Source organism: Aquarana catesbeiana, linkage group LG05 (genome assembly GCF_042186555.1).
Source record: "Aquarana catesbeiana isolate 2022-GZ linkage group LG05, ASM4218655v1, whole genome shotgun sequence".
NCBI classification, from domain to species: domain Eukaryota; kingdom Metazoa; phylum Chordata; class Amphibia; order Anura; family Ranidae; genus Aquarana; species Aquarana catesbeiana.
In genome coordinates, this window is record NC_133328.1 from 530,825,121 (window position 1) to 530,852,463 (window position 27,343).

Here is a 27,343-nt window from a genome sequence, read left to right on the forward strand (position 1 = left end):
TTCAATCCATCATGAATGCTGCTACCAGACTCATCCACCTTAGTATCTTAGTAGCTCAGTATCTGCTACTCTTCTCTGTCAACCCCTCCACTGGCTTCTACTCACCCAACAAATTAAATTTAAAATACTAACAACTGCTTACGAAGCCATCCACAACTCTGCCCCCAACTACATCACTGATCTAGTCTCAAAATACCAACCAAATCATTCTCTTCGTTCCTCTCAAGACTTCTGCTCTCTAGCTCCCTCGTCACCTCCTCTCATGCTCACCTCCAGGATTTTTATAGAGTCTCTCCAATCCTATGGAACGCCTTACCCCAATCTGTCCTATTATCACCTACTCTATTGGCTTTTAGATGATCCCTGAAAACCCTCCTCTTCAGAGAAGCCCATCTTACCCACACCTAACAACCATTTTAATTTTCTCCATCTGATCATCCCCCACAGTTATTACCTTTTTGTTTCACTTGACCCTCCCTTCTAGATTGTAAGATCTAACGAGCAGATTCCTCCTATATTGAATTGTATTGTAACTTTACTGTCTCCCCTCATGTTGTAAAGCTCTGCGCAAATTGTTGTATAATAATAGTAATAGTAGAAGGCAATGTAAGCAGAGGCTCCTGCTGCAGATGGAGCTCTGAGCCCCTCTTATTGTATGTGTGGGTGCAACTTGGAGCTGTAGCAAGGAGGCTCAAGACAAGAAGCAGTTGGGTAATGTGGGCCCTTACTGTCCAACTAACCCTTTAATTATGCTGCACAGATAACTTATTGTAATTCCGCTGTACGTACACCAATAGCTGCAAGACAGTAATACAAGACACACCTGGTGCTTTATAGAATGTTTATTTTATACCAGCAGTGTATGGAACATAAAAATAAGCAACATTTATAAGAATTTTAGGTCTATTCTCTAGTGTTATAATATTAAGCCAAGATATTGACTGCTTAGTACATGAGACTTGCAGTTAACATTATGTCCAGTTAGTGATTTGGGTAACGCAGTAATGAAACGTTATATAAGGTGCTGACTGATCACTTCTTGTATTGGGAACATGCTACAATCCTTGTACAGTGCATACAACGCTTTATTATTCCGTCTCTCAGTAGCAGCAAGCCGATTCTGCTATTTGGAATAGCAGTAAATCTTGGAAGTGGAGAGGAACTTAAAATGTATAAATAAAAACAAAACCCCAAACACTACAGTACAGTATTCTATTTACTACTCTGTAAATAAAACTGCCAAGCGCACCTCTATGCTACATACAATACATTCTCTAAATTACAAGCAAAGATCTTTCTTTCAAGACAAAACAAAAAAATAAATAATAAGTGCAAATACCTAAAAAAAATAGGCAAAAAGAAGCAACTGTCGTCACCATTTTTTTTTTTTTACATGCAAAGCTTAGAAAAGACCAAATGCATGAAATATCTCTTCTACTACATAGCTCAGCAGAACTGGATTGACACTGCGCATTCCAATCTGAAGTTCGAACCAAGACACCAGTGTTGTCACTGGTGTGTGTAAAAGATGGTGCAGTATTGCAGTTTATAAAAGACGCTGCTGACTGCATCTATACAGTTACACAATTCATAAAAATGCAATATGTGCAATATGTTTTAATAAAAAGGTCAAAAAAACATTCATGACTATACGTCTGCTGCATCCACCACTAAGGCAAAAATACAAGTTGCTTTCACATAAAAATCATTAGTAATTTTTATGCATATCTCAAGTAATTTGACTATTTTCCCAAATGCTTGCAACGACAAGCAGAGGTGTGTTTACCAACTAAGGTAATATTCTAAAGTAATGCCATTTGTGGTGCTGGGATCCCTCCAGGAGTACAGTTATAAGGAATTATCCATTTTTTACATAAGCTATACAGTTTCATCTTTATTTCCCACAGTATTAAAGAGACACTGTCACCTACCCATTAAGGGGCCTCCTGATAGTAGCCAACCCCCTTCCTCCCTGCCAGAAAACTACTCTCGGGAGTCCACCTTTAGTAACTCTGGTATCAGAGTTAATCCAGGACAGATCATCATTAACCCTCAGCCCACAAGTGACTATGTCCCAGCATGGTGGCTGGCTGTAAGGACCCAAGCACTGTTACATTGTGGAGGTCACGTGATTCCCTATAGCTTTACACCGTTATAGCAATCAGAAGGTGCCATTACTGAATGGCTAGACAGCTGTTTCTTTAATCCATTACTGTGGGAAATAAAGTTTTATTGATGTAAAAAATAGATAACTCAGATCTGGCTAGATTTTGGAACCCCCCATCCTCTCCCCATCTCCTGCCCCCTTACTATTTTCTGAAGCCACCATGAGTAAATCCTTTATTCAAAGAAATGCTGCTGTTCAGTTCAGGATGTATTCATAAAACCTTCCTAATAAGGATCAAGTAAGTGACATGTAGCCACATAGCTTGAAAGGCAAATGCTAGGGAGGATAGAGTGGTGTACGGTCTCGCCAGGGCTGACAGGTTAGGAGAAGCACCCAAAAGAAAGAACATGCCAACCGAACAGGAGTTATTAATGGTTTTCCCTTTACCTAGAAGTGCCATTCTGCTCTGCTAATCAACATGTTAAATAGGACCAGTGACCCCCAAAGCAACTAATCAACTGAGCAGCTTAAAGTATTTCTAAAGCTTAATCTTTTTTTAATAAACTTGTCATACTTACCTACTCTGTGCAGTCCCACTCTTCCTCTTCTGGTGTCCCCCACAAGTGCTCCTGTCTCCTCCTCTTCAGTGAGTACCCCCACAGAAGGCTACTTCCTATGGAGGCACTCGTGTGGGCTCAATCTCTTGGCCACACTGCCAACATCCATACAATCCATACACACAAACAGTGTGGTTTCATACCACCCCCTGGCTCACTCGTCACAGGATTTGATTGACCGCAGCAAGAGCCAATGACTTCCGCTGTTGCCGCTCTGTTCAGTGAGGAAAGAGAATATTCTTGCATCTCTGGCACAGCACTGGATCGATACTAGGCAAAGTATAAGGGAGAGCTGGGGGAATCCAAATAGAAGATTTTTACCTCAATTCAGAGAAAGCATTAAGATAAAAAAACCCTTACCTTTAGAACCACTTTAAGACTATCTGTCACAGTGGAAGAACTTACTTGGTGGCAGTGGGAAACCTGTGATTCTTCTGTGATTTAATACCTGTTGATAAATAGTGATGAGCTCAGACATATTTGGATCCTAGTCTGAACCCACATGAGCAAGCCCACCAGGAAGTTGTCAGCCAGGACATTCCCAATACAAGGGGTGTGAATATAAACAGCTGTGGGTTGTGGCATGCCTCGGCCTTATATGAATGGCCCAGTACCATGCCAACTTTCTGGCAGATTCACTTACATGGATTCAGACTAAGATCCAAACATGCCTGAGCTCATCCCTGTTGATAACCAAGGTTGACCTTGTACAGCAATGACTGATACACAAATAAAATGTCAATGCATATCAAACATTTTGCGGAATTTCCTATATTTTTGCAAGTGTAAAACACAAAAAGGGTAAAAAAAAAAAGAAGGCGGCAAATATGAGGAGGGGGTGTTGCCAACAGCGGCAATGCAGATTCCAGCTGTTTTTCTATAAGTAGGTAAAAAAAAAGTACCATTGGCATTTAATTGGTTGCTATAGGCAACATCCGTGTTTTTGGTTTAATCTTTTTTTTTCCCTTTAATGCAGTACATGGTTATTAGACCATTTTTTTTTTAAAAGCAACTTGTATTTTTGAATTCTGTGGTATTTAAATAGTAATAAACGATGCATATGTCAGCATTCTGTTTGAAGGGGAACCCCCATATGCTAAAACAGCAGGAAATCTATTTGGCCTCTAAAAAATCTACAAAACGCATTTAAAAACACAGACATCTACTTATAAGTCTAAAATAAATTAAAAGATCCCAAGGAACAAAGTCACCTTGTTTGTTCCTGCTCCTTGTACATTACATTCACACAGTACAATTCTCAGCTTGAGAATGAAAATACTGATAAATTCTAACTAGGAAAAACAAAATCTTATTTCTGCATTTGCTTCTCTATGCATGAAGTACCTTTTGTATATAAATATATAACACTGTAGCTCATTCATGTGTTACATTGCAGGATACCAAATCCTAGTAGTGCAACTTCCTGTTCAGTCAAACATCTACAGTATAAACACATTTTTTTGGAAACTACGAACACCAACGCCTTCTGCACACGGCTATTCTGAAAATCCAGAAGTAGCTTTCTTTAAAGTAATGCAGCAACTATGTTCTACAGGGGATTTAAAAATAAAAATGTGCTAAATATGAATACTACCCTCTATGCTTCACTTTTTTTCACTTTTCATTACATTATTAAAAATATTCTTATAACAGTTTAAACCATAAAAATACTAAAGGCTATATTTAACTGATAGCTCCACTCAAATACATTAGGCAACGTTGGGGTTGATGGACCAAAGCATGAATGTTACTTCTTGCGACTACTATGATCTGCCAGGTTCAAAGTCCAGTGCTGGTCAATTGTGAAGCATATCTGTGCTCCCTGAACTAGCCAATAAGACAGGGTAAAGACCAACTATAATATGCAAAGATCAGTAACCCATAGCAACCAGCTGTCATGTCAAAATGTCACACACCTTCCTGTCTCAGACAGCTGAAGGGGACTTTGATAGCTGCAGTAACCTATAGTACCTATCAGAATACCACTGTTTTTGGCTCCACAGAACTGAAAACCATTTCCTCGTGGACAGTGCTCTGCACAGGCGAATGCCTTTGGCACAGAACTTTCAGTCGGCTGGGGTGTGTGTAGAAGGTGGAGTAGAGATAACAGACTTTTATAGCAATGGATATAAAAATATAAAATTTGTATAACCAGGTGTTGCGCAGAACCCTCTGCAGTAAGCCCTTTCTGTGCTACTGGCTACTTTATTTTATAACAAAAATACATTTGCCCTGAAACCTATTTCAACAATGCTTACATCTTATTTAACAGAATAAGGTAAACTACTATACATAAAAAAAAAAAAAAAGAAGGAGTTGAGGCCTTCAAGGTCATTCCCACTAGATGCTTTGTTATCATTCCACATGCAAGACTCCCTGGCTGGGATTAAAGGTTGCTTTAGTCTCTTAAAAGCTAAAAGAAGCGCATTCTGTGCAGCGGTTAGATTGCCAAGTATTTGCTAGATTCATGCATAATGTAGGGCTGTAAAACAAAGGATTACTGTAACAACAGTTCTAAAAAGTCTTATCTTAGTGCATGTAAGAGAGGCCACTGGATTGACCAGTTAAAAAAGATCCCACATTCATAATATCAGAGGCCTTGGTAAAGAGCTGCTGGATGACTTGTAGCCATCAAGATATCGTCTTGCCTGTTCGGTCATAATTAACTGGTCTTCAGTCTTTCCAAACACAACGGCTTCCCATTCATCAAGTGACTGCAGAGAAAATGAATACAAGGACATTAGTGCAAATAACAGAACTAGTAGTAAAAAGGTGTATAGGAAATGAAGGGAGATTTTCAGCCAGAGGAGAGTTCTGCATGAAAGGGAAGATGAAAATATCTCCATGCCCATTTCCCTAGATTTTCAAAATAAGCCACATTAAAAGAAGATTCCCCACTCGATGCTGTGTGCACCAACACTAGTCACACAACACAATCCAATGTTATTTTAGTAAAGCAACAACCTTCACTTTGGGGAAAAAATAGTTTGTAGGGTTCTCATGCCTCTAACAGTACTGAACGTGTTAATGAATTAAAAAAAAAAAAAAAAAACTTAGCTCATAACACTTGTTTAAGGTCATGGCCTGCAAATCAGATTTGCAGCTGTGGCTGCTTTCTAAAGAAAATGCACTTTAAAGCGGAGTTCCACCCAAAAACGGAACTTGTGCTTTTCCGATTCCTTCCCCCCTCTGGTGTCACATTTGGCACCTTTCAGGGGGGAGGAGATACCTGTCTAATACAGGTACAGTATTTGCTTCCACTTCTGGCGATCTTTGCCATGTTCGGCCCCTCCTCTGCGCCCCCCCCCCCCCGCTGTTTTCTGGGAGACACACAGGTCTGTGAGGACACACCGCAAATGCGCAGTAGGGAACAGGGCTGTGAAGCCGCAAGGCTTCACTTTCCGAGTCCCTTACTGAAGATGGCGGCGCCTCCACCAGAGAGCCGATGGACAGATCGACTTCGGATGAGGACATCGCGGGCACCCTGGACAGGTGTGTACATATTTTAAAAGTCAGCAGCAAAGTTTTGTCCGAACTCCGCTTTAAAATCTTACACACCTTTGTTTTTATGCTGGAATATACATCTGATTAAACGTTCAGTTGGGTTTTAATGAAAATAACCTCAGGCATACCATTTAAGATAAAAGACATTAAAACCATTTTCTGAAAATACCTGTGGAGACTTTTCCAGCTTGATGCTTCCATAGTCAAGGTGTGTCTTTTTTCTGGGCCCTGAACTTGTTCTGTGCTTTTTAGTTCTAGTATTGCAGTTCCAGTCTCTCTGTGTAGAAAGGGGTGTCATCAATGATGTAGTAGTAGTAGTAGGTCTCTCTTCAGTCAGTCCACGATTTAAATTCTTTAAAGCAAAATGCAGAATTACAGAGTATTTTAAATCAGTGTTGTCAGTATATTCCTTTTATAAATAATGTGTTTTCCACTGTAAAGTATTATGCATAGCAAGACAGCACTGTTTAAAGTGTATCTAAACCCAAGAACAAAAATGTAACATATTGTAGTTTACAGTACTTCAGTGTGATGGCTGCATTCGTTTTTTTTTCTTTTCATCTGGTGATATTGCAAATAGGATTTTTGCACTCGCTGTAAAATCCTTCTTTCTGACTCTATTGAGGGACACAGCCCAAAAACAAGCAACCTAGGGTTTTACTGCCGCCTACTGGAGAAATGACACTAGGCAATGAAAAACTGAAGGTCAGCCCCTTAGAGCAGGGGTCAGCAACCTGTAGTTTGGGATCTACCAGTAGTTCACGGACAGGTGAATGGTAGATCGTGGTCTGGGCTTGCTAACCCACCATCCTAGAGCATCAAACAGTGCAATGCTGAGGCACTACTTGTAAAGTTGGAGCTGTAGTAGGGAGCAAGAGCCGCATAAGCCGATGTCTCCTCTGTAGTGCTGGCTCCTGTCCCACGCGGAGTGATACCAAACACATCTCTTATCCCGGCTAGCGGTCTCCAGAGAGGTGCCAGCAGCAGGAAAGAAGATCTTCAGGTCAGTGTCAAGCAATACACTGGCCATAATAGTATAGGGCTGCTTTCACACTGATGTGCTGTGGTTTACCCACACTGCGGGTGCAGTGTACCTGCAATTTTCCTGTGGGTTTGCTGCACTTAGCCATAGATTTCAATTATGTCCTACTTTTTCCAAAAAGGCAACAAAACTCCTAAATGCAAGAGTTTTGTTGTGCTTTCAACAGATCACCTCCTCACCACCTGATTTAAACCTCTGATTGCCGTGCAATGCACACGATTTTGACACGGTAGTACAGCAATTAGAGGTTTAAATCAGGTGTGATAAGGTGCCACTGTGATCTTTGACTTCTCCCGTGTTGTTCAGGTAGATCTCCACCTCTTTAAGGTTGCCTACCCCTGCCTTAGAGGTTATAGCACTCCACACCTGCTCATTTGTGTCAAGCAATCCAAAAAAGAAAACCATAAAATAAGAGGGGAGGGAACTGTGCTCCTCAGTGGATTTAAAGTATACAGGTGAAACTCGAAAAATTAGAATATCGTGCAAAAGTTCATTTATTTCACTAATGCAACTTAAAAGGTGAAACTAATATAGGAGATAGACTCATTACATGCAAAGCAAGATAGTTCAAGCTGTGATTTGTCATAATTGTGATGAGTATGGCTTACAGCTCATGAAAACCCCAAATCCACAATCTCAGAAAATTAGAATATTACATGCAATCAATAAAAAAAGGATTGTACATAGAACAATATCGACCTCTGAAAAGTTTAAGCATGCATATGTACTCAGTACTTGGTTTGGGCCCCTTTTGCAGCAATTACTGTTTCAATGCGGCGTGGCATGGAAGCCATCAGCCTGTGGCACTGCCGAGGTGTTATGGAAGACCAGGATGCTTCAATAGCGGCCTTCAGCTCTTCTGCATTGTTCGGTCTCCTGTTTTTCATCTTTCTCTTGGAAATGCCCCATAGATTCTCTATGGGGTTCAGGTCATGTGAGTTTGCAGGCCAATCAAGCACAATAATCCCATGGTCATTGAACCAGGTTTTGGTGCTTTTGGCAGTGTGGGCAGGTGCCAAGTCCTGTTGAAAAATTAAGTCAGCATCCCCATAGAGCTCATCTGCGGAAGGAAGCATGAAGTGCTCCAAAATCTCCTGGTAGATGGCTGCATTGACCCTGGACTTAAAGAAGCACAGTGGACCAACACCAGTAGATGACATGGCTCCCCAAATCAACACAGACTGTGGAAACTTCACACTGGACTTCAAGCATCTTGCAGTGTGTGCCTCTCCATTCTTCCTCCATACTCTGGGTCCTTGGTTTCCAGATGAGATGCAAAATTTGCTCTCATCAGAAAAGAGGACTTTGGACCACTGAGCAACAGACCAGGTCTGTTTTTCTTTAGACCAGGTCTGTTTTTCTTTAGCCCAGGTAAGACACTTCTGACGTTGTTTGTTGTTCAGGAGTGGCTTGACAAGAGGAATACGACATTTGAAGCCCATGTCCAGGATCCGTCTGTGTGTGGTGACTCTTGATGCACTGACTCCAGCCTCAGTCCACTCCTTGTGAAAGTCCCCAACACTTTTGAATGGCCTTTTCCTGACAATCCTCTCCAGGCTGTGGTCATCCCTGCTCATTAATGTGAAAAGCAAAAATCACTTTGGGTAAAAAGGAGGTCCTTGGTCTAACAACAACTTTGTCCTGTCAAATAAGGTTCCCTACAGAACAATGCTGATAACTCACTAAAAAGACTCATACCAGTGAAAATAAGTCTTCCATGTTTGATGATAAACCCTACAAGTAGAAGATTGTTGAACTCTGAACATGGTTGAGATAACTAAATCCAAAATGGCACTGTCTCCCAGAACCTGAGTTTCAACAGTCAGGCCGTCAAAGCGAGCACGTGAGAAGTAGGTTATGCAAGCTTCCCAAACCTATGCACAAGCCATCAGTTATCAGACAACCCCCACCCCCCGTCATCTGATGGAACTGGCGGAGGTAGGTCTATGTGCAACTGCAGATTCATTCACAAAATCAAAGCAAGCAGGAAAGACATTTATTCTCCCAAGGACACTTGGCGAAAAAGATGGTGTGTTGAGAGGGGTTAGAACCTCAAGGGGGCTGGTAATTTTTATATGCCTAGTGTCCATTTCTCCTGTAGGCGGCAGTATAACACTAGGTTGCTTATTATCAAGCCTGTTCCTTCAATGGACAATAGAAAAAATGGCCTTCCATGCCAGAAAAGTGTCATGTTGTCCACAGTGATGAAAAGGTAATAATAGTAACCAAGAAGAATGCACCAGAGACAGCACAGGAAGTTATACATTCACAATATTTTCAGCAAAATCTGTGTTTTTTGTATCTTTAGAACAGATATTACCCACAATTTCAAATCGTATAACTAGCAGACCAAAAGGCAGCAATAAGATACGCTCATCGTTAGCATTTACATTAACTTAGATGTACAAATATAAGTCAATGTCTCTAAAATTTGCATTACATGATATTTAAGAAAATTTTTCTGTCTTAAAATAAATCTTTACATCCATAGATTCAAATTTACTTGGTCCTCAAGATAGCAAAGTGGAGGAATTTCAACTTCGGCACCAGCATAGTTCTAGGATCACTATAAAAGCCACTAAGTGTTTAAAGCCAACATTTTATTTTAGATTTTGATACAGTATGGAATAAAGAAAACCTTTGTTAGGTTTTATATTTTGTTCTCTTTGTCTCATGGAGACTTCTCTGCACTTCCTGTTACCTATTGTTATTATAGACATCTATACAGTACACAGTGCATAAGGCTTACTTTGCTGGATACAAACTGAATAGGTTGTTTAGGTAGGTCAGCCATTACATAAAAGTGTTCCTACAGCTGAGAAGAATGGAAAAATCATACTGTAACATGTATGGCAAATTTAATAGCAGGCGGCCAGAAAACAATTTTCTAAAGCTCATTTCACTTTGTTATGAATAGCTTAATAGTTACTTGAAATTTTGAACCATCACTCAAAACGATTCCCCAAACAGGTGGTCGCTATGACCGCTATGGCATGGTGATCACATGCAAGCTTTATTGACTAAACCAATCTTCAGCCTGCAGACACATATGAATCCTGAAGATATCAGTATGTTTGTTTAATACTGCAATTATCATATACAATTATAGTATTAAACAAATTAAAATATTTAATAGATAAGTATTAATTAAGTTGCCCTACACATGCTAAAAATGTTAAAATTTAGCCTGGCAATCCAGACTTCAATGACCTCTGGTCATGGAAAGGGTCAACAGTAGAGCTCGTCTACCAGGATTCATTAATACAAATTATACCACTCCACCCACAAGCAGACAGCCGTGCAACAGCAGCAAAAAATGTATATTATGTCACAGATATACTTGCTACGGATGCTTTGTACAGTTATTATAAACACCACTAGATTCTACACATAAAAATGTACCTTTGTATTAGAAACTCCAACTTCTGATAAGAGCTCAACACCCTCTTTCTCCCAATCGAGAATTAATGACTTTCTGACTTTTTTAAAGGCAGAAATATGCTGGAAAAAGCAAAGCAATATTGTTGTTAAAATGGGACACTTAATATTTGATGCTGGCAAAATGAACAGCCTACCAGCTTCTTATGTCTCTTGGACCCCAAAGTCGAGGTCCCTGCAGTTGTCTTTACAGTACTGATTACTTTTTTTTACTGTTACAATAAAGAAACTACAGGAAAAAGAGTAAGTCCCCTCTTGCAGCTGAAAAGTAAAACTCCATGGTGGGGGGGGGGCAGAACCAAGGACTCCAGCTGGAGTCAGAGATATAAGAAGGTAGTTGGTTTTTGGCCAACCAGCATCCACCACCTACATCAAAAAGAATCAGTTTATAATGCTCTTATGGCTTAGTAAAAAAAAAAAAAAAAAAAAAAAAAAAAAAAAAAAGGGTTCTATTTTACCCCTCTTTCCACTTTACAACTGAGGTCATCTTCATCTTTAATGAAGAAATCTGTTCCAGTCTCTTGCTTGAGGACCTCTCGAATATCTTCTTCGAGATAAGCAAAAGGCTGTGACTGAAATGTACAAAAAAAAAAAAAAACACAATTTAATTACGCAAAATAATTCATAATGGCTTATTTAAACACTGAACAACATACAGTATTAAAGGATCACAACAATTTAACGAAGTAGATCCAGCTAGACTGGTTTGACTGATCACCAAAATTAGAAGTTTGCCAAAGAATTTGTAAAATCAGATCAAGATATGGTTAAGTATATTTCTAGGCATTTACCCCTAAACATTACCTCTCACCCTCAAGAGCATGTTGCTGCATCATTTTATTTACCTTATATCCTGTAGAGCACGTTTTAAACATGAGCCTGTGGGCCATTTCATGTGGCCCTCACACCTCTCCTGCAGCTGTGGCACCCCCCCCCCTATCTTTTCTCAGCGGTTGTCACCAGAGTGCAGGACAGAAGTCCACCAGATGCTGCGCTTCTCTGTGCAGCCGCAGCACCCCCTCATCTCCACCTCCCTTGGCCTCAGCATTCAGCAGAGTCCGGCAGCTGACTGCAGCCCTCCTCTGGTCCTCTTGCAGACCATGCACTTTCTGTTTCCCAGCAGCAGCACAAGGTGAGGGGAGTACACTGCAATGTAAGGGAGGATGGGGGATTCTTGACTGCTAATAGTGGGGGGGGGGCTCTTCACAGCCGATGTAAAGGGGAGGGGTGCTCTGGACATCTAATCTTATAAACCGGCTCTGAGGGCAACCATAATGTAAAGAGAAACGGCTTTAAAATTACTCCCTGTGACATTACCAGGCTTGTAACATTCTTGCAGGGGAAGCAAGCAGCAGGGAGCTCAGTGCTCATTGACATTGGTACGTTACCAAGAGTTATTTTTCTTACCCAGACTTACCAAGAGCCCTTTTCCTACACACACGGTGTGTGGGCAGGTTCTTGAGTGTCAAAAGAGCAATATTTTTTTGCTTGGAAAGAAACCAATTTGTACATTTTTCATTTTTCTGTACAAATTGGTTTCTTCACTACAGTGACAAAACATGTAATATATATATATATATATATATATATATATATATATATATATATATATATATATATATATATATATATATATATATATATATATATATACACACACACACACACACACATATATACATACAGCGTTGGCATAGACTTTAACACAAAAATGCCATAATGACTTCAGTGGTCTATTAAATACCTTTTCTAGAAGTAAAATTATAAAAAACAAAAAAAAACTTTCCATGATTATTTTTTTAATCATGGTTTTAGTCCTTCAGATTATTTGTCCATTGCATAAGAAAGAATACAATACACAATTGGTACAAAGATTGTACCAAAAGGAAACACATACCGTAACTTTTATAGGACCATACTTTTTCTCCTGGGCAGCGAGAGCATTTTTAAACGGTGTTGGTGTTCTGGGGGTTGTACTCAGCAGAGACCTCCGTATAGTTGGGGTTCGAAATCTGTAATCAATATATAAAAAAAATGGCAATACAATATGGAACTGCTCAGCGCAATTAGCGTTAAGACAGATTATTACATATACAAGCTAAAAATTAAAAAGCATAGTGAAAGACCATCAGCAATGCCATGAGCTGACCACTGCATCATATCCTGGCCATTCTTTTAGAGTGCACATCAAACCAGTTACAGTATTCTTAGCCACACTTCAGTTGTTTATATGCACTGCTTATTTATTTACTATTTATTTCAGGTACTTATATAGCGCCATCAATTTCAGCGCGTTACATATACATTGTGCATTCACATCAGTCCCTACCTTCAAGGAGCTTACAGCCTAAGGTCCCCAACTCACATTCATACATATACTAGGGCCAATTTTTTTTTTTTATACAGGATCCGATTAACCTACCAGCAAGTTTTTAGAGTGTAGGAGGAAACCCACGCAGGCACAGGGAGAACATGCAAACTCCAGGCAGAGGGTGTCATGGTCGGGATTCGAACCAGCGACCCTTTTTGCTGCTAGGTGAAAATGCTAACCACTACAACCACTGTGTCAAAAGAATGTTATATTTGAAAAGCAACGGTATGACCAGGGTAAAGTTATGCAGCTGCTTTAATAATTGGCACCAAAGCTTTTATCTTTCCGATTCTGCCAAAATCGTTCAGCTCTACCAAATATGTCCAAATGCATTTTTTTTTTAAATTGCATGAACATGCAGTAAGCACTCCCTTAACAGAACTCTTCAGGACCCAAATTCCTCGAATTACTACCTTTGTTACAGAAAAATCTGTGGTTTTCAGCACCAAGGTCCAAGTGCATTTAAAACTCCGCACAGGGAGGGGAGATAATGATGCCAAGAGTTTCAGGTCCCCAAAACGTACATGATGATTTTTAGGGCCAAAGGATAAGATTTAAAAAACAATCTGAAAGGATAAGTTCACATTTGGAAAATGTTACACATCTTTAGGGTGTAATGCATAACATGCCCCTGAACCTTGCTTGGGATCACTGGGTTACATTAATGTCATCAAAGAATGGGTCTAGGAACAATAGGGCCTCCTGATAGCTTGAACCTATTATGGTTTCTGCCTCACTTCTGGAAACCAATTAAAGGCTGTGAAGATGAAGAATGCAATTACCTACCCAAGATTTTCTTTGTCCTCCACAGAGGTCATCTGTTTCCTCAGAGGTGTTGTTAGATACTTCTGGCCACAAATTGGAGTGGAAGTAAAAACAGGATGTTCAAGATTAACTGGCTCCTGTACATTGCCCAAGCTTGCATTGAAGAACTACAAATAAAAACATTTCAGTTAGGTTTGATATTTCTCATTTATGCACAAAATTGTTTCAGTACAAGAAAAAAGAAAAAACAAAAAAAAAAAAAACAAACAGGATTAACTACTGACAATACTATTATATGTCCATGTTGTTATAACAAACTATATAAAAGTTCTAAATCATTCACATCAACCCCGTCTCATTGGAACTCAGTCTGATTTCTTTACCGTAGACACACATGCAATGGCGTAACTAGCAGACCAGGGGAATACGATGGGCCCTTTAAAACAGAACTTAATGAAAGAAGGAAAAAAAAAATGTCCACGAAGACTCCTGTGATGTATGACATCACCTTGGCCTAGACCAAAAACCAACTGAAGAAATGTAGAAAAAAACCAAACAAAAAAAAAAAAAAAAAACAGTTTAACACAAGTGAATATAATATACCTTTCTATCGATTCACTAATGCTAGCAGCATAAGGATTAAACATACTTATTGATTGAGAGAGTTTAGTTCTGCTTTAAAGAGGAAGTAAACCCTGATGGGTTTTTTTACTTCTCCTTTTGCTCGCTGAAAACCCTGCAAATTAAAAGCATAATGGGCTAGTATGCATCACATACTAGCCCATTATGTGACACTTACCTGTAAACGAATACAGCGCTGTCCCCTGTGCAGGCTACGTCCATCTTCTCGCCCCTCTTCTTTCCGAGAGCCACAGACTCAGACTCCGATTGGCCAGAGCCACGTGACGTCACGCGTGCCATTGCTTCAGTGCGCATGTGCCTAAAACTTCGGCACATGCAGATACAGGGGGGATATCTCCTAAACCGGGCAGGTTTAGGAGATATCCAGGAGTAACAATTTGTATAAACAGTCAGCATCTAAAATGGTAAAGCTGGACCAGGAGAAGCCAGAAACTGATGAACAAGCAAAAAACCATTTGAAGCATTCAACAGCAATGAGTGTACCAACCTGTGATGGGGAAAATGGGATGGATTTTACTGGAGTGTTTTTCAGCATGGTATTGTTGGCATCATAAACATTATTCCCTTTGGTAGCAAGTGGAAGCCTCTGCTGACCTTTCTTCAAAATTGATGCAGATGCGTTATATTTTGGTGAAACCAAAGTAGTTGATAACACTTTACTGTCCTCACCAACAGTCACCACATCGATAAGTTCAGAGCTACTATCTTGCGAGGACTCTTGAAACATTTTTACTGGCGTAAGTTTGACAGAAGTAACGTCAATAGATGCATCAATGTTCCCAATTAGAGTCCATGGATTAGGATCCTGTTTGGATGAAAAACTTTTGTATAACTAAGAAATGCAAGTGGTGGTGAATGACATCTAAATCTTATTTTATCACCAGATGTTGAACTGACATATGTAGTTATACATGGCATTTGAGATGCCACTCTGATATTTGTTACCCCTATTTCCCCTTCCCTTTTTCTATTCTATGTACCCCTTTATGTTGTGACTTTTCAAAACTTGAATATACACAAATAAAAAAAATTAACCCAGTTTAAGCCATCCAGAATGTGCCTAAGTGAATTTTATGCATTCAAAGGTGTCCAAAATTAATCAATTAAGGAATGGAAATCCTAAACCTTAGAGACCTAATTAATATCTCTAGAAGGATTTGACGATTCTTCATTAATCGCCTGGACTACATAACTGCGGCATTAGTTTCCCAGCATGCTAAAATCTGAAGAGAAAACTTATGCAGACTACAGAAAAAGAAAAAAAAAAAGAAACCTCTCTTTCTACTAAGAAAGTTGCGGTCTCTCTTAACATAATTAGGGAAATGGGTTATATGGAGAATTCCACGGGCACCCAATATAGCATAGTATTTAAAATTTAAATAAGAGGCACCAAGATATGAAGGCATAGTTGAGAGGAACGCCTTGAAGGTATCAAGAACACCTTTAGGCACAGCCAATAAAACGAATAAGACATGTTGCTTCACAGTATATGGCTTGTAGTGTGGGAGGTCAGAAGTAAAGCAGAGTTCAGGGGTCAGGAGTTATTATTTCAGTGTTCAGAGGCTAGTAGTAAAGTAACCCATATAAAATATTCTATAAATATTCTGTTTAACTGGAGTTAAAAAAGTGAAGGAAGTGGCATGCACAAAATTGTCCTTTAAAACACATATATTTAAATAGCACAAAAAAGTTCTAAACAGTGTCAGTACATTTCAGTGTGTACTCCCAATCACTTCTTTGGGGCCCCATGCTCGGTGCTGGCTAATAGTGATGGTGGCTGTGATTGGTACGCCAGGACAAGCAGAACCCCCACAGTGATTGGAGATCCTTGCATGAAGCCACGCTTTTCGCCCATCCAACTGTCATCATTCTGGAAATACGACATCATGCCTCTGAGCTTGAAATAAATCAAACTTTTGGCCTACCCTACATTTTCACAACATTAAAACAGACTTCCAGGATAGTACTCCACTAATTTGTTATTTGGAGGATAAAAAAAATAAATAAATAAATAACAGTTGAATCAACGTCAATTAATGTTATTTCAGTTTAAGAAAAACAATGCCCTTAATACCCAATTTAATATAAAAAAAATACTCACCGGATCAATCAGCTCTATTGTTTCTGAAAACTCTGGGATGACATCCAGCGTTCCCAGCACAGGATTAGGTTCCAAGAGAACAACTTTATTTGGGGAGATCAGTTCACAAGGCAGGCTTCTTTTCTCTTCCATACTGTAGAACGTCTGTTCCTCTAGACTGTTTAGTGTGTTAGAAAAGGTATCATCACTAAGGAAAGTGTCAGACCAACTTAAGACACTTCCAGTCTGCTGAAACAGAAAAAGGCACAACGCATGGAGATCAATCTGAAGCAGTTCTGTATACAGAGAAAATCATAGCTGAAGAGAAAAAAATAAAAAAAATAAAAATAAAAAAAAAGGAAGGAGAAGAAGGTCATACAACATGGTTGCAATCTTAAAAATAAACAACTGTGATAGACCCAATGCTATAAACCAGTAACATCAAACAGGATTTCTGCTTAGACCAGAGATGGTTTCTGGTTGCTATGGGATCACTGGATTTTTCATATCACTATTGCCCTTTAAAAAAAATGTGCTAAATACCGCGCTGTCCAAAGAAGGGGGGGGGGGAAATCTGCCAGTACCGCAAATGACAATTGCAAAAAGTAAAATGGGAAAGTGATGGTGCAGCGCTAGTGACTATTTAAAATTTAAATGGGTAGTCTAAAGTGCATAGATGACCTAATACACATCTACAATATATAAAAAAAAAAAAACGCACATAGCGTGAATCTACAGAACACAAAAATTATTTAATGACGCAACGGGAACAGCGGGCTTGACCTGGCGCGTTTCATCCACAAAGATATGGTGGACACTCCAGACAATATCTTCGTAGATGAAACGCGCCGGGTCAAGCCTGCTGTTCCCATTGCGTCATTTTATCGATTAACAAGCGCTTGTTTTACCTCTTCTAAATGCGAGTATAAATCTTTCATTTTTTAATTCATTTTTTAATAAATTTTGTGTTATGTGGATTCACGCTATGTGCGTTTTTTATTCCTTTTTGGCCTTATATGTTTGACTCCAAGAGACGTTTTATATATCTTGGAGCCTCCTTTCTTGTCGATGGGTGGTCCTTGTGAGAAGATTTTTTTTACCAAATTCTACCAACGCCTATATCCATCTGGGCCTTATTATCTTTGGTGAAGAATCAATGACAAGTCTGTTTGATTCATAGGGTGTATGTCCTACTGAATCCACTTTTTCCGGTAAGCCTCAGTGTTATTGGCGGCGGTGCTCCATCCCCCTCCTTTTTCATGCACATTTAGCGGTGGCTTGATAATTACCATTTGGGGCGTCAAGATACATATGTTTTGGACATTTCCATTTTCATCACTTTTTTCTCACTCAGTGGACTCTTTGTTCATTCATTTTTTTCTATTATTGCTTTTGAGTTTATAATAAGTTGTTCACTGTATTTTATGTGTATGGTATATACTGGTTTAATCACCTGACATCAGTGCATTTATATGTATGGTATACTTTGGTTTAATCACCTGGTATCACTACATTTTATAAGCATGTTATACATTGGTTATATTACCTGTTATTATTTCAATATTGCACATGTATACTGTTTGATATCTTCACAATTATTCAAATTTTTATATAGTTTGGATGTGTATTAGGTCATCTATGCACTTTAGACTACCCATTTAAATTTTAAATTGTCACTAGCGCTGCACCATCACATTCCCTCTATTGCCCTTTGCATTGTCTTATTCAATAAGCATGTATACAGTACATGTAAGCCCCATGGAGGCAATTGGATAAGGTAAGGACTATAGAAGCCATAGATGGATCAAAATTCAGCTGGTTCAGCAGAGATGGGCCAAATTTCAATCAGTGTGGCGGTCCCTGCTCCACAGAAGTCAATCGTTGGAGCAACTTCCTTCAAAAGGAGAATGCTGCAGCTGCAACGGTCAGAATACAAAGTCTCAGCAGGGTGGGAGCTTGCATGGATGGAGGAATCAGTTTTTGTTTTTTTGTTCAGCCATAATGCAATGTACACTGTACTGTCTAGAACAGGGTGCCCAACCATTGATCTCCTGCTCTGGGATAGCAGGTCAGCAAGCCCAGATCACAGGTTGACAATCCGTCATCTCCAAGCATCAGTGTTGTGGATGGAGCTGGCGGTAGAGGAAGCAAGCGGCTGCAGAGCTGCATAAGGCTATGTTTCCTCTATAGCTCCGGCTCCTGTCCCAGGCAGAGTGATACACCCACCGTGGCTCTTTACCGAGATCGGTGTAGTGGTGTGTCAGACTAAAACGCTGCACCACCGATCGCCGCACTGAACGCACCGCCAGTTATCCTGCTGGATGTCATATGATGCCCAGTCAGGATAACTGAACCACCGCTCAGCCGTCATTCTGATATAGGTCAGGCGGGAAGAGGTTAAATACTGTGATTTGTACATAAAAGTTTTTCTGAAGTACGCAAAGCGAAATACCTGTATAGCGTCGCTCAGGCATGTTTGGCTTAACACAGTACTTTAAAGAAATTGGAATTTTGGTTGACCTTACACTGTCTTATGGAAAGAAAACATACAAAAATGTAAACTGCTGACCAAGCTAAAAATCTTTTAGGACCTGAAGCAAAAACTGTGCACCTGGAAGAAACGGTACTTTGATATCCAATACAAACATACATATGTTTTATACCGCAGGCTGCATCTTTTGAAGAAAGTAATCAGGCGCCAAACTAGGAATTTCAAAAAAGCAATTCAAACATCCCGTGCTTATACCAGGCAGTGCAATAAGCAAGCAAGACATTAATCAATAAGGCAAACTGGAATATATACTGCCACTAACTGAAGGTATACTATTCATTAAAATCATTATTCTTTTGTATCAGTATTCTAAAAGATAAAAAGGAAATTGGAGATTGTATATGTAGGCAAGCCTCAAAATGCATGCATCTTTACTGAAAGCTGAAATAAAATGTTGTACTTTGCCCATGAGTGCCACAGATAATTACTGCCTATCCATCACCTACTTTCAGTCAAGTAGAATTAAAAGGTTTGTTAAGACACACACTTGCCACACCTCTGAAAAGCAATTCATGGTGAACTGCTTTTCAGAGGTTGTTTGGCAGGTGGCTGGGAGGCGATGTGTCAGCCTGTCATTGCTTTGTAGAGGTTTTCCAGACACGGCTGCTCACAGATATCTGTCATCTCAGAATCTGCTGATACTTGCTGCAGGAATTGTATGCCCCAATCACCTGAGTGGCACACTGGCAACTGTAACAGTAATCCCCAGAGAAATGCCTTGAATGTAACTATTTTGAAAAAAAATTAGTGGGTTAAATAATAAATATATATATATATATATATATATATATATATATATATATATATATATATATATATATATATACACATACACATACACACAGATGTGTATATATGTATATATAATTATATATACACACACACACACACACACACACACACACACGAAAGGGTTTTGTTTAACCACTTCAGCCCAACCCTCTTCCTGACCAGAGCACTTTTTGCGATTTGGCACTGCGTCGCTTTAACTGACAATTGCGCGGTCATGCGACATGGTACCCAAACAAAATTGAGGTTCTTTTTTTTCCCCACAAATAGAGCTTTCTTTTGGTGGTATTTGATCACCTCTGCGGTTTTTATTTTTTGCGCTATAAACAAAAAAAGAGCGACAATTGAAAAAAAAAAAAAAAAAAAAAAAAAAAAAAAGAAACAATATTTTTTACTTTTTGCTATAATAAATATCCCCAAAAAATATATAAAAAAGGAATTTCTTTCTCAGGTTAGGCCTATATGTATTCTACATATTTTTGGTAAAAAAGGAAAACAAAAAAAAAAAAAAAAAAAAATCTAAAAATCGCAATAAGCGTATATTGATTGGTTTGCGCAAAAGTTATAGCGTCTACAAAATAGGGGCTAGTTTAATGGCATTTTTATTATTCATTTTTTTTTTAAATTAGTAATGGCGGCTATCAGCGATTTTTATCGTGACTGCGACATTATGGCGGACACATTTGACACGATTTTGGGACCATTGTCATTTTTACAGCTATCAGTGCTATAAAAATGCACCAATTACTGTGTAAATGACGCTGGCAGGGAAGGGGTTAACCACTAGGGGGCGAGGAAGGGGTTAAGTGTGTCCTAGGGAGTGATTCTAACTGTGGGGGGTTGGGCTACAAGTGACAAAACGGTGATCACTGCTCCCGATGACAGGGAGCAGTAGATCTGTGTCCTGTCACTAGGCAGAACAGGGAAATGCCTTGTTTACATAGGCATCTCCCCGTTGTGCCTTTCTGCAACACGATCGCGGGACACCGGAGACATCGAGTCCACGGGCACGGTCACTGAGCTCGTGGCGGCACGTGCCCGCCCGCATGGCGGGTTTTTCAAAGCAACGTACAGGTACGTTGCTTTGCCAGGCCAAGCCATTCTGCAGACGCATATGTTCGTTAGGCGGTCGGCAAGTGATTAAAAAAAACAAAAAACCCTGTTGAGCCTGCAGGACATCTATAGATCTCAATGCTTCCAATGCTCTTTGCCTGTGCTGTTATCAGTTAGCATTGTTTCAAGTATAGTCCAAGTGTGTACTACAGAATACCTTCCCCCTATGTTATGGAGGAGAGGAGAGAAAGATGTGGTTTGTAGACCTAAAGTGACAACACTGCTCTTCCATAAATACGTTATGAGTGAAAGTTGTCACCCTAGAACAGGAATTGGGTTACTGGCAAGATCACCACCAAATAAAAGAAGCCTAAAAAGAAAAAAAAAAAAAAAAAAAAAAAAAAAAAAAAAAAAAAAAGACAGACACAAATGCAACCACCACATCTAAATCCCCCTTTCACACTTGTGCGTTTTTCTGCTAGTTTCCCTAAGCCGGACTGTGCTCAACATAAAGAACATCCTATTCTTCTATTCTTTCTAAGTCATCGCAGTTCACACTTGTAGGCTCAATAAAAGTACATTAGCTTTTTTTTTTTTTTTTTTTTTTTTTTTTTTTTTTTTTTTTTAGCATATTCAGGCATTTCCGCCCCTATAGAATTCAATAGGAACATTTGTAAAAAGGTGAGAAATGCATGTTTTCTTTATTTTCATGCCTGCAGAACTTCTCTTCTCCTATAGAACTGTTCTCCCCAGCTCAGGAAACAAGCACCTGAGCGTGACACGTGCAAAAAAAAAAAAAAAAAAAAAATCAAAAATTCAACCAGTAACACTCATCCTATATTATAGTGTCCCCACCCTGGATAAAAGAGGGATAGAGCCACCTTTGGATAGCAGCATTGTCAATCTGGTCTGGGGGAAGGGGAGTGTTCAGCAGGTCATACACGTATCGATTTTTAAAAGAGAGTATTCCTACAAAAATGCTTTGTACATTCGATGAAAGGACTAATGTCATTAAAAAAATTTCACTTGCTTTTAACCACTTGCCTACTGGGCATTTTTACCCCCTTCCTGCCCAGGCCAATTTTCAGCTTTTAGAGTTGTCGCACTTTGAATCACAATTGCGCGGTCATGCAACACTGTACCCAAATTACATTTTTAGCATTGTTTTCCCACACAAATAGAACTTTCTTTTGGTGGTATATGAAAGAAAGAAAAAAAAAAGAAAGCTTTTAAAAAAAAAAATTCATGGTTATAAAATTTTGCAAAAAAGGTAATTTTTTTTCCTTCCCTGATGTGCACTGTTAGGCGACACTGATGAGGCAGCCCTGGTGGGCACTGATGAGGCTGAATTGATAGGCGACACTGATGAGACTGCACTGATAATCAGTGCCCATGTCCCTTTAACTCAAGCTGGTAATCAGCTCTCTTTATCTCTCCTCAAGCCATCAGCGTGAGGAGAGAAAAGACAATAACCGGCTTCTGTTTACATCATGATCAGCTGTCATTGGAGACAGCAGATCACGTGGTAAAGGTCTGCTGTGATTGGCCCTTTACCCCGATCTGTGATCAGCGGCGTCCATGTGGTTTTCGTTTAAAAATGACATTCATTTTAAAACTGAATGTTAACCCCTTGCTGCCCACGCTGTAGCGGTCATTCAGTTATAGCACAGACAAGAAGGGGTTAACACTCAATTTTAAAATTAAATTTCTGAACGAAAACCACATCCACTAAGAAATTTGTTTGATCAAGAAAAGTTTTATATTCTGCTCCTTCAAATTTTACAGTCACTGTGGTAGAAAATGAATGTCAATTTGACCCCCACTACTAATTAGAAAGTCAAATGAACGTTCTTAAAAATGAAACATTTTCAAATGAAAATCTATACATGTATGGCCAGGGTTAGATGTGCTAGCAGATATTCTCATTATACAGGACATATATAGCGCCAACAGTTTGCGCAGCGCTTTAAATCATGAAAGGAGAGACCGTACGATTACAATACAGTTCAATACAGATTTAGATATTCTAACAAACTGAAGCTGAACTCTAGCTAACACTTTTAATCAGTTACAGCAAATAGTTTTTTTCTTTTGGGATGAAGGTTTTACTTAAATAAAACCTGATCATTGTCAGTGGCAAATGGTTGGTCTCATGCTTTTAACCGCTACATCTGCAGGACAGCTTTGCTCCGAGAAAAAAAACAAAAAAAAAAAAACACACACACACACACACCATGCCATACTCTTCAACAATGTGATGCACCTTTGCACTATGCCTCTTCAGCCAAAAGGACTTTGTGTCAGGTTGTGAAATTTAAATAAAGTTTCCATTAAAAACAATAAATAAATAAAAAAAGCAAGCAAGCAGTGCAATGCTCTGAGATTGACAGATTGAAACCACTGTCATCCTACCACTTACCAACAGGTGCATTCTAGTGAATGAGCTCTTAAGCCAACTCCGATTTAAAAAAAAAAGAGGTTTTTAAGTAGAGTAGCAGTAAAGCCCATCAGGAGGATTTTACTATCCCCACTCTAACCAAACACACACACACACACACGTTGCTTACACTTTAAAAAGTAAAATAATGCACCATGGTCCCCATTAGTACATGTTGTATAAAAGTATATATTTTTTGTCCATCTACAATGTACAATAAGTCAAAGTCTTATTGTTTTGAATTTGACCCCTTGGCTTGGTATACACTCACAGCTGTCACTTTCCCATACTGCCCTCTGTCACTGGCTTAGCATAGAACATCTTCAAGCCTTGAAAGGAGGGAAGAAGCAGCAGCACGCAAGAGAAAAAAAAAAAAAAAGAAAAAAAAAAAAAGAAAAAAAAAAAAAAAGGAAGAAGAGCGCACACGGCAATCTTACAGATGACAATCTCTTTCTTCTGACTTCATGCTCAGCTGACATAAGCAGCAATTCAAGCTCCTTTATCCGTTTTTCTTTATCTGGATCGTCGGCGTCAACAAAGGGCTGCTGAGAGAAGCATGGAAGAGAACCGGAGAAGAGACAGGAGAACAGGTCAAGAAGACAGATAGAAGAGATATCACAGTCTTAGCACAGGGAAGCACCCCATAATGAAAGTGATTGGGTCACAAGAAGTCTGCAGCACAGATAGGCGATATGTTTTAATGCAAATCGTAATGGGGGCTACAAAGACCAAATCAGGTATCTATACTAGAATAAAATTCAAAATATGTCATATGTATTATATTCTCACAGGTTAATCTCTTAATTCTCCTACAGGTAAAAATTTGCAACTAAAAATACAGCTATGATGATTATACAGAATGCAATATGTTAAAGCACTTCCATGTAATAAATTATACCACTAATAAAAAAATATTAAATTATATTACTAAAAATAAAATTATACAATATTGTACAATAAATTATACTACTAATATAAAATTAGTTATAATAAATTATAGGAATAAGTAATAAAATTGGGTTTGTAACAAATTAATAATATAACCATATAGCAGATCCAGAGATATAGGCAGCTGAAGTTATGTGCTAATCTCCACAGTGGTGTGACTAGGTTTGGCGTCACTTGGTGTAGTACAACGCGATGTCACACACCCCCCACCCCCCCCCCCCCCCCCCAATAATTCTGACTAAGCACATTGTTGCCACTGACAGGTGTCAGAGATTTCACCAAGATCACTCTTCCTAGGAATCAAGGCCACTGGAAGGGTAGGAGGGCACTATTTTAAAGGAAAGGTGATCCCCCAAAAAGGATAGAACCCCCATGTGTGGCGGTGATGTTCGCATTTCAGGCACAGTGTTAAAAAGCAAAGGTGAGGTGGGGGATGGGCAGCATAGGTGATCCAGGGGGTGGGTAGTTACTTGGTGACCCCAGATCCCAGCCACCCAGAGGAGCCCCATGGAGCAGTGTCACAGGGTGCCCAGGGATCGGGAAGCCGGCAGGGGTGCAGTTAGGAGCTTGGTTCTAACAGTCATAGGAAAAGTTTGATGCAGCAGGGTCTCTATTGCAAATAGCCGGTGACTGTGTCTCCCCTCCCCTCCCTCTATCCTGGGCCCTGAGCACCAGCAAGCCAGCACCCTTCAGCGGAGTCCCGGGTCCCTGCCTCTAAGCCAGCCATTCTCCCCCACTCAGCAACGCATCCCAGTGGACTGCCGCCGATGCTATGCCAAAACGCAGCATCCTGGGAATTCTCCAGACATGCCGGGTTTGCATAGCACTGGCAGGAATGGCATAAGCAGAGCTTATGCTGACACCAGCCCTGATGGTGTCACCCCTCTGGCGAGTGTCACCCAGGTGCAATCTGCACCCCCATAGTGATGCCACGGAATCCCCTCTACTCTATAAAAGTCAGACTTGGCTCAACCAACTCCCACCTTCTGAGCTTCCCAATGAACACAGAGGCCACCTATCACCTTAAAAAAAGAACCAATGGGATCAATGGTTAGTAGGATCAGTAGCCGCTAACCCAGCTTTTACAGGAAAAGTTGAGATTTGCAGAAAAACTTCAGCTGTCCGTATCTCTAGATCTATTAAATGTTCAGACATAGTTTTCACTGAAGGTAACCTATAATCATTTTTTATTATACGCTTATTCCAAATGGCACGTTCACTTTAACCTAAACTCTAAAGAGAGGGTGAAATCTATAATATGCAGTGTGTCACAACTATATGCTATCTTTGTAGAGTCAAACAAGTATAAGAATGACCCCATCTAGGCAGATACAAATAGACCACTTGGGTGATCAAATCACTCGGCTCAGGAGGATACCCATACATGTACCCCAATAGCTCACAACTTTGCTGAGGGCACGTTGTTGAGGGCACACAGAGAGAGGAAGAGCTCCCGAAAAAGAGGGGGTTTGGGGCCACTCTGTGCAACAATTGCACAAAGCAGGTAATACCAGGTTTTTTACTTTAGCAAAAAAAAAAAAAAAAAAAAATAAAAAATAAATATTAATAATAATAATAATATTATAATGTAACCTTTACAGCCACGTTAATATTTACTGGCAAATACCAATATCTGCACATCTCAACACTTACTCTGTATTAACAAGAGGTTTTCAAGTCAACCATTTATTAATAGGAGATTTTCTGTGCTGCATTAGACAGACATTCTCTACGTTTTCTTTTTAAGCTGACGACTGCTTTATCATTTCATGCAGTAAATTTTACCTGAATAAAGGCAAAAGAATTTTGAATATTTTCTATGCAGCTGTCATCAACTGATACACAATGATATCCTGGAACCTAAAAGGCAAACAACAAACTGGTTATCTAAAGGAGTTCTATGATCACCACTTTCATTTTTTACCATCAGCATTGTATTTTAACGTCGCACAAAAAGAATAAGTCATTTTAGAGAGCATGGCTGCTGTTCTAAAATATAGGCTTGTAAATTAAATTATTGCTCTCCATCCCTATATAAAACACAACACCCAGCAGGAAATTTGCTGGATCATCAAAATGTGGCAGCTTGAAGGGAATTGCTACATGTAACAAAAAAACAAAAAACAAAAAACACATTGGTATCTTTTAGTACGTTTTATTTATCAGCCCAACAAAACCAACACATAGCTTGAATTTGAATGTTCATACAACCATATTACAGAAAGGTCTTTGTAGCAAATCAGCCAGTGAACATATAACATTATGACAGCTGGAATGGTAATCTGTCACCTTCTGTGTCCTTTTGTAATCGATAATTAAAAGCGGCTCTATTTGTATATCTGTTCTGGTTATATAAACCTATTAAATACATTTTCTGGTTCAAAAAGTGCCTAAAAGGTAACAGCAGTGCTAAAACACAGTCATCAAGTGGTTCTTTTAGTCTTGAAAATTGATCCGAGTTCCTCTAAACTCTTTAGATCTCAGGCAGGTTGTACTCAGAGCTTTAAAATCTCCTAAGCCCATAACTGTAAAATGGCAGAACCACAGTGGGCACGTCGGTAACATAAGCCTCTAAACAGGTGCCAAGACAAATATAAAGAAAATCTATGCAGATGGATATATGTATTCTGCTAATTGGTAACCTCCTTTCGATAAAGCAATATACATACGGCTTTAGTACGTTCCGAGTCATTAACCTGAAACACTGGATCAGAATGCCTGCCTGGCAACAAGCTTTCAGAACCAGAGGTTTCATATTTTTGTCAGCATATTTCGTTTAAGGGATTAAATCTCTTTAAAAAAATAGAGTAATACTGTAGTTAAGTTTAAGGACATTGCTTATTCATCATCTATCAGCTTCTTATATCATACAGCTTTGGTGTGGTCTTGACTCGAATTTCCAGAGCTACATGGTAGAAATTACCATTACAAGGGTTTTGCTGTACCCAGTTTTGGAAGATACTGCTGGGCGAATCATCCATCAGCTTCTTATATCACTA

The 27,343-nt window shown here is 39.4% G+C and overlaps 1 protein-coding gene across 6 annotated transcripts in view; it reads right to left on the minus strand.

Annotated features, from left to right (window-relative positions):
• Positions 1 to 827: 827 nt before the first annotated feature.
• Positions 828 to 27,343, minus strand: part of MYBL1 (MYB proto-oncogene like 1) — a 61,362-nt gene continuing 34,846 nt past the window's right edge. For 2 of the 6 annotated variants that reach the window (XM_073631751.1, XM_073631755.1), the window contains exons 7-16: positions 26,130 to 26,204; positions 23,834 to 23,941; positions 16,588 to 16,815; positions 14,974 to 15,291; positions 13,866 to 14,011; positions 12,606 to 12,720; positions 11,167 to 11,280; positions 10,673 to 10,771; positions 6,398 to 6,580; positions 828 to 5,438 (exon numbers count right to left, since the gene is read on the minus strand). In XM_073631751.1, the coding sequence (XP_073487852.1) occupies positions 5,307 to 5,438; positions 6,398 to 6,580; positions 10,673 to 10,771; positions 11,167 to 11,280; positions 12,606 to 12,720; positions 13,866 to 14,011; positions 14,974 to 15,291; positions 16,588 to 16,815; positions 23,834 to 23,941; positions 26,130 to 26,204 (1,518 nt within the window). In that variant the 3' untranslated portion in view covers positions 828 to 5,306. The remainder of the gene's footprint in view (positions 5,439 to 6,397; positions 6,581 to 10,672; positions 10,772 to 11,166; positions 11,281 to 12,605; positions 12,721 to 13,865; positions 14,012 to 14,973; positions 15,292 to 16,587; positions 16,816 to 23,833; positions 23,942 to 26,129; positions 26,205 to 27,343) is intronic. The other 4 variants (XM_073631754.1, XM_073631752.1, XM_073631756.1 and 1 more) reach the window with 4 other exon arrangements.